The sequence below is a fragment of the Manis pentadactyla genome, chromosome 3 (genome assembly GCF_030020395.1).
Source record: "Manis pentadactyla isolate mManPen7 chromosome 3, mManPen7.hap1, whole genome shotgun sequence".
Classification (NCBI taxonomy): Eukaryota; Metazoa; Chordata; class Mammalia; order Pholidota; family Manidae; genus Manis; species Manis pentadactyla.
Genome location: NC_080021.1, coordinates 159,649,170 through 159,662,089, shown reverse-complemented (window position 1 = coordinate 159,662,089; position 12,920 = coordinate 159,649,170). Strand labels below are relative to the sequence as shown.

The following is a 12,920-nucleotide window of genomic DNA, read 5'->3' as shown; positions in this document are numbered from 1 at the left end:
ACTGCAGGACAAAAGAAAACCCGGAGAGGTAAGTTCCGAGAGACGCGCTTTTAAGGGTGGTGGCTGATGGTTCTCTGTAAATAAAGAGGCACCATGGGAAATGCACCATCGTTAGTTACAGCATTGCAGACAGCACTCAAAGAGCGAAATTTAAAGATCTCCACAGAAGTTTTAGGGTCATTTGTAAAGGAAGTAGACCGTGTTGCCCCCTGGTTTATCTGTTCAGGGTCCCTCTCCATCCCGAGCTGGGACAAGTTGGGGAAAGATCTTGATAGAGAGGAGGAAGAGGGACGCTTGAGGGGGGGCACCAGACCACTATGGAAACTGATTAGAGCTTGCCTGCAAGATGAAAAGTGTGAAAAGGTGATAAAAGAAGGTCAGAGAGCCTTGACAGACATCCAAGAAAGTATGTCAGAAACGGAACGGGAGACAGAGCGAGCTCGCGGCCGAAAAAGGGCCACAAAAACGAAAGTAAAAAAACCCCAGAGTGAGGGAGAAAGCCCGCCCAGGGCAAAAGCGAAAGAGCCCCGAGGAGCGAGTAACGATCGCCTCGGAGAAAGTAGTAAATACCCCTGGGAAGAGTTGAGAGGCCTCCAACTCTCCAATAGGGAGTCTGAGGAGGAACTAACGTCCGCGGAAGAGGAGGAAGAGAATAGAACCGCAGAGTGCGGAAGTAAGGGAACCAGCAAAGCTGAAAAGCGGACCAAGGAGAAAATGAAAGCAGGGTGTTCCCCGACGCCCTCTGCCCCGCCACCTTATGTGAGCGGCACACTCTCTTTTTGCCACCCAGATACTATTCAAGCAATTAGACAAATGTTTCCTGTATTTGAGGACAATGGCATACGCTCTCACCAGCCCCTGAGCCATAAACAAGTTAAAGATTTAGCAGAGTCCATTCGGGCTTATGGAGTTAGTGCTAATTACACCATAGCACAGATTGAAAGGATAACAGAGACAGCAATGACACCCACAGATTGGCAGTATGTAGCTAAGGCATGCCTTTCTAGTATGGGGCAGTATATAGAGTGGAAAGCACTGTGGCATGATATTAGTATGGCCCAAGCACGCGCAAACGCTGCCGAAGGACAACCTGCGTGGTCATATGATATGCTGACGGGCCAAGGACAGTGGGTTGCCAACCAGACCGCCTTCCCCATACAGGTATATGCACAAATAAACGCGTGCACTGCCAAGGCATGGAAAGCCCTCACTAACAAAGGGGAAGTGTCTGGCAATTTAACAAAAATTATTCAAGGGCCGAGCGAGCCATTTTCAGACTTTGTCGCTCGCATGATGGAAGCCGCGGGCAGAGTATTTGGAGATCAAGAGCAGGCTATGCCCCTTGTAGAACAATTGGTATTTGAACAATGCACCAAAGAATGTAGACAGGCAATAGCACCATGGAAACAGAAGGGGATACACGCCTGGCTAAAAGCCTGCAGAGAAATAGGGGGACCCCTCACCAATGCAGGCCTGGCCGCAGCTATATTACAGAGCCATAAACAAGCTAGAATTACTAGCAAAAGCATTAAATGCTTTCAGTGTGGAAAAATAGGTCATATAAAGAGAGAGTGCAGGAGCCCAGCTTCTGAGCCAACAGCCCAGAAGACCCCTGGACTATGCCCTAAATGTAAAAAGGGCAAGCATTGGGCTAATGAGTGCCGATCTACTAAAGACATAGAAGGGAGACCCTTAGATCTGCCAAAAAATGCCCAGAGGGGCCCTCGCCAACAGGGCCCACAAATATATGGGGCAACCAGCACACAAGTGTCCTTCGGGAGCAAAGCACCCCAAGGAGAGCCACTCCAGGTTCCGCGGGACTGGACATCCGTGCCACCACCAGAATAGTGCTAACGCCACAGATGGGAGTTCAACCTATCCCCTCAGACTTTAAAGGCCCCCTACCACCTGATACAGTTGGGTTACTCTTAGGGCGCTCTTCTGCAACCTTGAAAGGCCTTGTAGTCCATCCCGGAGTTATTGATCAGGACTATGAGGGACAGGTAAAAATCATGTGTTCGGCCCCCAGAGGAATCTACCCTATATCCCCAGGAGATCGCATAGCCCAACTCTTAGTGTTGCCCAGTCTCCATGCCAATTATCCTGCTACCACCACGGAGAGAGGAGAAAAGGGCTTTGGCTCCTCTGACTATAATTCAGCTTTCATAGCATTAGATTTGGCAGACAGACCAAAATTAACTCTTAAAATAGAGGGAAAGAATTTTGAAGGAATCCTAGATACTGGGGCAGATAAAAGTATTATTTCTACAACCTGGTGGCCCTCTAAGTGGCCTGTGACACAATCCTCTCATTCATTGCAAGGTTTAGGATATGAGTCTAGCCCTACTGTTAGCGCCAAACCATTAAAATGGCGAGCTCCCGAAGGACAAGAAGGCATAGTTACACCTTATGTACTCCCACTACCAGTCAATCTATGGGGAAGAGACGTTATGCAGGGACTAGGCCTTAAACTCATTAATTAATACTCCGCCCCTGCCCAGGGCATGATGATGGATATGGGATATATCCCTGGTAAAGGCCTAGGAAAACACCAACAGGGACGCACAGAGCCTGTCCTGCCCAAAATAAAACATGACCGTCACGGCTTGGGTTTTTCATAAGGGCCACTGAGGATACCGTGCCCATACCTTGGCTTACAGAGGAGGCCATATGGGTACCTCAGTGGCCTCTGTCCTCTGAGAAATTAGAAGCAGCTCACCATTTAGTGCAAGAACAGCTCCAGCTAGGACATTTAGAGCCCTCTATATCTCCATGGAATACTCCTATATTCGTCATCAAGAAGAAGTCAGGGGCATGGAGACTGCTTCACGATTTAAGAGCAGTTAATGCACAAATGAAAGTGCTTGGACCCGTTCAACGGGGACTCCCACTTCTCTCCGCATTGCCCAAAGAATGGAAGGTAATTATAATAGATATTAAAGATTGTTTCTTTTCCATACCCCTATACGCCAAAGATAAAGAAAGATTCGCTTTCACCCTGCCAGCTGTTAACCATGAACAACCAGACACTAGGTTTCAGTGGAAAGTCCTCCCTCAAGGGATGGCAAATAGCCCCACCATATGCCAACTATATGTTCAACAAGCGCTAACACCGATTCGCAAAAACTACCCCAAACTAAAACTCATTCACTATATGGATGATATCCTTCTCTGCTCCCCTCAATCAGCAGAAGTAGAAGAGGCCTATATAAATCTCACTAAATCCCTAGAGACTTGGGGACTGCATATAGCAAGTGATAAAGTCCAAAATTCTAGTATCGGCAAATTCCTAGGAGCCACCATATACACAGATATTATTTGCCCCCAAAAGCTTGAGATAAGACATGATCGGCTATGAACTTTGAATGATTTCCAGAAGCTCCTAGGAGACATTAATTGGCTGCGGCCATATTTGAAAATACCAACCATTGACTTAAAACCACTATTTAAAATCTTGGAAGGAGACTCACAACTAACTTCACCACGCTCCCTTACACCTGAGGCAGTGCAGGCCATCAGTAAAGTAGAACAGGCCCTAATGACAGCACAATTAAGTAGATTACAACTAGATGAGCCCTTTCAGTTATGCGTCCTTCCCACCCCTGAACTGCCAACTGCAGTCTTGTGGCAACAAGGTCCATTGATCTGGATCCATCCCCAAGCCTCTCAGGCTAGGACAATAGAATACTACCTGGCTGCCATAGCCAAACTCGCTTTGAAAGGAGTGAAAACCTCCATAACACATTTTGGGAAAGCTCCGGCGACAATCACAACCCCTTACAATATGGAACAGATACAAACATTATGTGCTATGAGTGATGATTGGGCCATACTTGCTTATAGCTTCTCAGGAACCTTTGATAATCATTTCCCAAAAAATCCCCTCATCAATTTTGTTAGAAATCATCCCCTAGTGTTCCCTCGGATCACTAGCCTAACCCCGTTGCCACATGAAGAAACAGTCTACACAGATGGATCCAAGACAGGTACAGGTGCCTATGTCCATAATGGCAAGGTTGTGACAAAAAACTACACACCCAACACTCCACAAATAGTAGAATGCCACATAGTTTTAGAAGTGCTACAAACCTTTCCTGAACCTTTGAATGTGGTGTCAGATTCTTGTTATGTAGTCAATGCAGTCAAATCTCTAGAGGTAGCTGGACTGATCAAGGCATCCAGTGCGGTGGCCACTTTGTTCAAGCAATTGCAAGTAGAATTACTTAATAGACAATCACCCTTATATATTACCCACATCAGAGCACATTCAGGCCTTCCCGGGCCTATGGCCCGAGGCAACCAGCTAGCAGACCTCGCAACTAGAAGTCTAGCTTTTCCTCTGCTGGACCCTGTCACTGCAGCTTCTCGATTCCACTCACAATTCCATGTCACCGCTGAAACACTGCGCCAGCGGTTCTCTATAACCAGAGCCGAAGCCAGGAACATTGTTCTTAGTTGCCAACACTGCTGTAGTTTTCTTCCTGCCCCCCATGTAGGAATTAATCCCCGCGGTATCAAGCCCCTACAGGTTTGGCAGATGGATGTCACACATGTTTCTTCCTTTGGGAAGCTGAAATACGTACATGTGTCTGTAGATACTTGTTCTGGAATCATTTTCGCCTCCCCATCCTCTGGAGAGAAAGTTTCCCAAGTCATTAACCACTGTCTTGAGGCTTGGAGCGCATGGGGAATGCCCCTAATCCTCAAAACAGACAATGGTCCAGCCTATACCTCTGCCAAATTTGCTCAATTTTGTCATCACATGGGGATAAAACATGTTACTGGTCTTCCTTACAACCCACAAGGTCAAGGTATTGTAGAGCGCGCAAATCGCACTCTCAAATCCTATCTAATTAAACAAAAAGGGGGAATTGAGGACATACCCCCCACACCCAAAACAGCTATAGCCCTAGCACTTTTCACTCTAAATTTTTTGAACCTGGATGCTCAAGGCCATACAGCGGCGGACTGCCACAATCAGTGGCTAAAAGACCCACAAGAACTGGTAAAATGGAAGGATGTACTATCTAACCAATGGAAAGGCCCGGATCCAATTATAATTAGATCCAGGGGAGCTGTGTGTGTTTTCCCCCAGGGTGAAGAAAACCCCTTCTGGATCCCGGAGCGCCTGACAAGAAAGGTCCTGGACAAAGGAGATGGCTTCCCCGTACCTGCTGATCCTGCTCCTGTCACAGGGAATCCTGACTCAGGGAGTATTAAGATGGGGAATATTGTCAGCCTTCCCTAAGCCTATGCCCGTTCGCTATAATGCAGCAGTTTTTCCGCGCTTTTTTCCTACCAACTCTAGCATGAATCTGCCCTACCTAGCAAAAGACACTCTGACAGCCCCTTTAGGAGAAAACCGATCCTTTACAAATAATGGATCTCTATGCTTCACCACTCAAAACCACTCAAACTGTATTTCCCTGAAACGGCATAAATACGGATGGTTCAGTGACATTGAGTCAGAACAAGGCCTCCCCATTATGTCAGGCTCGTTCGAAGGGGCAGGGACTAATCCCTATAAAAATCTAACACTCCACCAGATGGTTCTCTGGGTCAATGGTACATTTGTAAACCCTCCCGAGGACCACAATTCGACCGTCTGCCCCCGTCAACCCAAATATGCCCCCCACTGCTTAGGTGACTATGAGGGAGAGCTGTGGCCTTGGACAGATTGCCAATCAGCCATGGCGACCTGGGCAGATGATGGGCATAAATTTACCATCTCTCCAACTATGGATGGAAATTCACCAACCAGTAAGATATGGTGGTCAATAAGGATGGTCAAAGGAGATTTCCACCAGCATCTAGATATGAACCCCTTTCACAAATGGATGCTGTGTGGAGTTAATGGCTCGTGCACTGACCTTTCCCCTTTTTCAGCCCTCAAGGGTGGGGGAATCGGACTAAAGAATATCACCATTCTATGCGAGACAGGGTCATCCCGTAACCAGAACACGGCTATAATCTTCAGAAACAAAAATATGTCTTGTGAGATTCAATCAGCACCAGATGCTCCCAATTCCGCTTTCCCACCAACTCCAGTATGCGTTTACCCCCCATTTCTGTTTATCTTATCCAATACCAGTTTTGACTCTTGCTCCAATGACACCTGTTTCTTGTCCCAATGCTGGGATGCGCAAAACTTTACCGTGCTATGGTAGCCCGTATTCCTCGTTGGGTCCCTATCCCAGTAGACACACCTGATGCCATGACCTTGTTTCGAGAGAAACGTGACTTCGGTGTCACAGCCGCCATAGTATTTCTAATCTCCATGACTGCAGTCGCAGCAACCGCAGCTGGCATAGCTTTGGACACTTCTATTAAAACAGCTGCTGAACTCAATAACCTTGCAGATTCAGTAGCCACTGCTCTGGACCGTCAGTCCACGCTTGATAGCAAGCTGAAAGGAGGAATAATGGTCCTCAACCAGTGGGTAGATCTAGTAGAAGAGCAACTGGATGTGCTCTGGCAGATGGCCCAATTGGGATGTGAGCGGAAATATCGCGCTCTCTGCATTACTAGCATACAATATGAAAATTTCACACGAGCAGCTAATCTGTCACGAGACCTATCCCAATATCTTTCAGGGAATTGGTCCCAAGACTTTGATGGAGCGCTGGAGGAGCTACGGCGAGAAATAATTCACATCAACTCCACCTGGCTGGATATCTCCGTGGCAGAAGGGCTCTCCTCCTGGTTCCACAGAGCCCTCTCTCATGTCAAAGAGTGGGCGGGAATGGCTGGGATGAGTACTATTATGCTCGTAGGTCTCATGTTTCTACTCTGGTTGCTATGCAGACTCCGCGCCCAACATAAGCAGGATAAAGTAATCATTACTCAGGCCTTATTGGCGGTAGACATTGGCGCCTCTCCCCAAGTGTGGCTTAACATGCTCAATAAAGAAGCTCAGCTCTAACTTAAGGTAGCCCTTGCACCCTGAGCCCTTGCTGCACTGCACCAGGCCCGGGTACCTTATCGATTAGCTGCAGCTTTCACTAAGAAACTCATGATGCAAGAGGGTCAAAAGAACAGGTCCAGACCCTTTGCTTCAGACGGTCCCAACGTCTGCTAGAGGATGCGAGGCAAAGCACTGCAAGAGGTAATGGACCCCTCTGAGAGACACGCCTGACTGCATAGGGGTAGATGTCCAAAGACCCCTCTCCACAAAAAAGGACATCAAAAAATTATTTCTGGAGATCAGGCCTCTATCTCCGCCTCAGCTGACATGTTCCGTACTGAGTTTCAAACAAAAAAGGGGGAGATGTTGGTAGCCGCACCTAGAAAATGGCGTCGGTAGCCGCACCTAGAAAATGGCGTAACCACATGCAAATTACACCTTAACAAATGTACCGATCAGACACTACTAAATTGTCATGCTAATTAAGCTTATACAGCAGCACCAACCAGCGCAGAGCATAAGACCAATATAAGCGGGCCCTTTCCTCCAGTCTGGGTCCGACCCGACATTTTGTTCACAAAGAGCTGAAGATTAAAAGCTTTCTGCAGAAGAATCCTGCTGTTGTTGCGTGCTGTTCTTGCTGGCGAGGACGGGGCACGCGACAACTTTTATAATGAAAAAAGTAAAGACTAGGGATTTATTTTTAGGAGAACTGAACACACCGTGGAATATGGCTATGTCATGTTTGGCTCTGGTTCTCCATGGACTATCAAATAGGAGGTGCTCAAGAAATGCTCAGGGGGTGAGTAAGTGAATGAAGGAGCAGATTGCCACTGTGGAAAGTACACTAGACTTCTAAGAATGAAAAGTTCTCAACAGTGGGATATGGTTTTAATAAATGTTGTGCCTCTTTCTCTATAATAATTCTTACCATTGACTTTCAAAGTAATCCTCTTGTAGTCAGCACCACCATAGCTGATCAAGCAGCAGTAAACCCCCGCATCCTGCAGTTTCACATCTGTGATCTCAAGTGCAGCCTTTCCCAAGAAGAGCTGGTCCTTCAACAGTTGGGCCCTCTGGTTGTAGCTACTGTGCTGAACCTTCAGGTCTTCCTTTCCATTCACAAATTGAATAATTTTCTTATCCTCCATTTGCCAGTAGACAATTAATGCAAGCAAGTCTAATTGTTTTCCTACTGGGAATTTACATTCCAGTGTCACATTGCTGCCATAGTCTACCACATATAGGTCCTTGGTGACTGTGATAGTAAATGCTGAAAAGAAAGATGACTGATCTTCAGAAGACAGAAAATTCCTCAAAAAATTTACAGAATGAGTGCAGGGTTTACAAACACTTGATCTGGTCACTTATGTGATAATTACACTTAAGGACTTAATTCCCTAAAAAAAAAAAATTTCATCGAGTGGGGTTGAAACATGTTTTGGGATACTATATCTCACTGCCCTAAACTCTTGGTCAGTTGTCTGGCCAGAGATACTTACTTCAGTATAGAGATTTAGGAAGGGTCTCAGGATGAGGCTAATACTGTGTTATACTGACAATTTCCATGTACACTACAATTCTTCCTTAGAATACACTCATCTGTAAAAGCAGGTCACAAAGCAAGGTGGATAGAAGGATCTTGCCCTTGTTTAAAACAAATAAATAAAAATATACACATAGGCCATTTCCCCAGACATTTTCAGTAATTGATTCCTGGAAAATGGATAATGGATAATAGGTAATTGGGTAATGGGTCAGTTTTGTTTCAGTTTGTCCATATGTTTGCCCTGTATCTTTGTCCACTGAAATGGGCTTATGAAATAGAAGGAAAAATAGAATGTCCTCTATAAAAAATTACATCCATTTTTCAATTATGATTTTAGTTTTTAATTTGTTTAAAATATTTAAAACACAGAACTTAATGAAAGAGTCTGGTACCTTACCTTTCAGTAAATAACAGTAGGCCATGAATATAAAGATACTAAACATCCTCATCTTTCTGGAATGACCTAATTATGGAAAATACAAAAAGAAAACTTGCTTTACTCAATAATTGTCTTACTCAAAAAAGATTTGTACTGTATTTCAACCTATTTATTAACATATTTTCTCTCTTGGGTTATACATATATTTATACACTTAGAGAAGAGAGTCAGTTTTCCCTTTTAGGGCCTCCTCTGACTTCTATATACATACAAAAACTCACAATTGATCAATTAATCAGTGCTGTACATATATAAAGCAGAAGATTTATGCTCCTAATATATAAATAGCTCCTAAAAAATCAATAAGAAAAACTACACACAACTCAATGGGAAAATGAGCAAAAGGTTCTAACACGCAGTTCAGAAAATAAAAAAGGCAAATGACAGCTAAACAGAGGAAAGTATGCTCAACCTCACAGGAAAAAATTTAAGACATAAGATACTATTTTTCATTTATTAGCTTGACAAAGACTATAAAGATTCTTAATATTTAGCGTTTGTGAGGATATGAACAAATGGTTTTCTCACCCACTAACGGAAGGAATGTGAAGTTGTGTAACACTTACTGGAGGGCGGTCTGGTAACCTCTATTAAAATTTTAAACATACAGGACATACGAATTTTCACTTCCTCTCTTACAAATGTATATTACAGAAACAAAAACACATACATATAATAATACATGTAAAAGGATGACATTGGTAATACTAGTTCCAAACTGGGAATACCTTACATAGCCTAAATGGTTAAATGTATTTTGGTGTATTCATACAATGTAATAACATCCTACAATGTCCCTACAGCAAAGATATACCTAGCCCAGAATGCCAATAGTGCCAAAAGGTTCAGAAACCTTGCACCACTCTGAACATTTCACTATATATTTTTCTTCTAGTCTTTTCCCCTACAAATCTTTTCAAAAATAGTAACTTTTTTATGCACTTAATACCCATCTTTTCATTTATTATGACATATTTTCCATTTTACCCATGATACTGATAAGTATCTTATTTTGTGGTTTCATAATGCTTAGTTCCTGATTATTAAATGTAAAATTATTTCCAATTAAAAAAATATCATAAGTATTTGTGTATTAAGCAAATATTTGTTAAGTGCCTACTGTGTGCCAGGCCCTAGGCTAGTAGGCCCTGAGGATAGATTTCCCCAAGTAGAATTGTTGATCAAGGAGAAAAGAACATTTTCCAGGTTCTTGATGCATGTGGATAGTTGGTATCTGTCATAATGTATCTTCACCCTGGACTGGGTATTGTTTTAAAAATATTTGTTTCTCATTTGAATTATTCATGGATTTGTTCATTGCTTTGGTTCTTTTGTGAATTACCCAATGGTAGTTTGGCCTGTTTATCTTACTGGTTTCTTATCAACCGTATATGAATCCTTTATGTTCATATACATGTAAAAAAAGGGTAAAATAGAACAAGTCATCCTCTTGCAAGTGTCAGGTGCATAATTCTTTTTTCTCTCCTTTCTGTGTGCTGAGCACATGAGGAATAGGGATGGCATCTAGGCCTGTGAGAACACAAAGGCTGTTGACATGAGGCTATAGCAGCTATCTGGTTGTCCTTTCCGTGGGCCAGAGTTGATCACACTTTAAGGGTCTCCTCTGACCTCTGTATACATACAAAAACTCAATACAAAAAAAACACAATTATAATGTGTTATTATAAACATGAACACACTTACTGGGCAGAAAAAATTTAAGACACCCCTAACTCCAAGCAAAGAGCGGCTGAATAAAACAGAGGGAGAGTAAATCCACTCACAGATTATAACTAATTTTGTCCATTAGTATCCCTCCAGGCATACTCTGATGGAGCTCCTATCCTTTAATGAATTTGGTTGAAAATTTTAAGGGTAATAAAAATTTACTGAAATGAGATGGATTAGATCTGCCATTTACCTAAGTCCTCAATATACCTCCTTTTCCAAGGCTCCATTCCCATGGAGTACAGCTATCATTAGTGGGGAACATAAGGGAAAGACAGAGACTATGTAAATAAACATGGTGTTTGATCTCTAAACCCCACATCATGGCAGTTGGTTTAAGATAACAGCCACATCTCCTTCTTTAGGTAAGAGAGTCTGACAGAGAATCTGAATTCCCAGACAAGAACATTCAACGAGCAAGTAAATATGAACTAGGGAAGATGTGATGTTCATTCAGGATAGAGAAGCAGGTTTGTCCCTGGCAACCCAGTATTAACACGGTAGAACTGATACTATTTCTCTTTCTCAGGGGTGGGGAGGATGGTAGGAAATGACAGGGGAAAGAATTCAAGCTTCCTTTCTCAAAAATAGGAGCAAGGAGTGTTTTGGTGTCTGTTGATTTAAAATTTCCTTTGACTTTTACCTGATGTATGTACATTATAATTTGATTTTTAAAGTAGAGTTTAATAATGTTTCTGTGTGAGCTGAAAACCTACCTCAGTAATAGGTTGAAAGAGCTATCTATTAAACCTCTGCTAAACTATCAAATGTTATTAAACTCAACTAAACTCTGTGTCCAAACTCCTTCCCCTCAGTCACCCTGAGACACTCTTGCACATATCCCAGGTGTGCTGACTTAAATTCCCCAAAGTATTCCTGTGACTTCCTTTAAGATCACATTCTAAGTGCTGTCCTGTAACCTCAGCCTAGCCTTTATCCCTGAAAAAGGCTGTTTTTTTTTTTCTTCAGAGCATCAGAGTTCTTAAAAACTGCTGGCAACTGTCAGTGTAAACCGGCACAACCCTTCTAGAAGGCGATTTTCACTTTGCATCAAATGGCCTTTAAAACATTCTGACTGACTAAACAGTTACACTTGTAAGAGTTTATCTGAAGGAAATAATTAGCAAGGTGCCAAAGACGTTGATGCAATGATGTTCAGCAAATGGCTAAGATAGCAAATCACTGTAAATAATCTTTATGTCCAGAATAGGGGATTAAGTTTGCCTGGCTATCCAGCACCACAGAATGCAGCCATTAAAAAAAAAATCACATTTTTTTTAGAAGGCTACTTAATCCACAAAAAAATCATCCACATTATATTTTTTTCTCAGTGAAAAAAAAAAGGTGGAACAATGATACTTGAAGTACCCCGTGTTATAAAACAAACTCTAGCTGAACTGTGACATAAGCCAACGTCACTATGTCAAAGAAGTATTTTAACATTTTTTCCCCCTGAGGCTCTTCTCTCCTTCAGGACTCCTTTAGGCGCTTAGAGTAGTTAGAGCAAAGAACTCGGAGGGGTTTGGGTATCCTGAATCTTACATCAGGTAGGAACCTTAGGAGATGCTGCAGGTGTGATGAATTACCCAGAGCACACTGCTAGTGAGCATCTGAGGGTGGATTAGGGTCCAGGTGCCCAGACCTCCAGTTTAGCAATTTCCCCCTAGAGAGGGCTACCTCACGACCATATTCATAAACGCGTGGAAACGTATACTTAGAAGGTTGACATGAAGCATAACTGGATCTCGCCTGGCAAAAGCGCAAATGTATTACTTGTTCCTATTAATTTTGGCAATAATTGGTCCTGCTACAACCCAAATTTTTGCGCTTTCCCTTTCCGTCCAACTCTCTGCAACCCAAAAAAGGGTCTATAGACCGTCCGTTTTTTAAGGGGCCGACGACTGAACCAGAAATAACTGTAAGTGAGCCACTGTGGGAGAGGAACGCTCCCTACCTGCGGGCGGGGAAACTGGCGGTGGCCGCCGCGGAGATTCTAGGCGCTGCTCCCGGGACTGCGAGGAACATAGGCGGCGCGTCCGTCCGCACGCTATTGAGCCCGGGGACGGGGTGGGGGGTGAGGTTCCCGCCCACCCCTGCCCGGTAGGCCCGCCCCCGGGACCAGAGAGTGGGAGGGTGGGAGATTTAAGTTTTCTTTCCCTGACGCTATAGGTTTTTAATTTGGAAAAACAGATTCTGCATTCCTGGAATAACTATATAAAAACGAAATCAAAAGTGAAAATTCACTAGTGCTATTTCTCGAAAATCAGCTTTTAAAAAAGAAACATCAAGTATTAAAACAA

The 12,920-nt window shown here is 43.5% G+C and overlaps 1 protein-coding gene across 1 annotated transcript in view; it reads right to left on the bottom strand.

The window, feature by feature from the left end:
* CD274 (CD274 molecule) overlaps positions 1-12,696 on the bottom strand; it is a 28,757-nt gene extending 16,061 nt beyond the window's left edge. The window contains 3 exon segments of the mRNA XM_036878871.2: positions 7,836-8,177; positions 8,851-8,916; positions 12,575-12,696. Of these exon segments, the coding sequence (XP_036734766.2) occupies positions 7,836-8,177; positions 8,851-8,902 (394 nt within the window). The 5' untranslated portion in view covers positions 8,903-8,916; positions 12,575-12,696.
* Between the last annotated feature and the right edge of the window lie 224 nt (positions 12,697-12,920).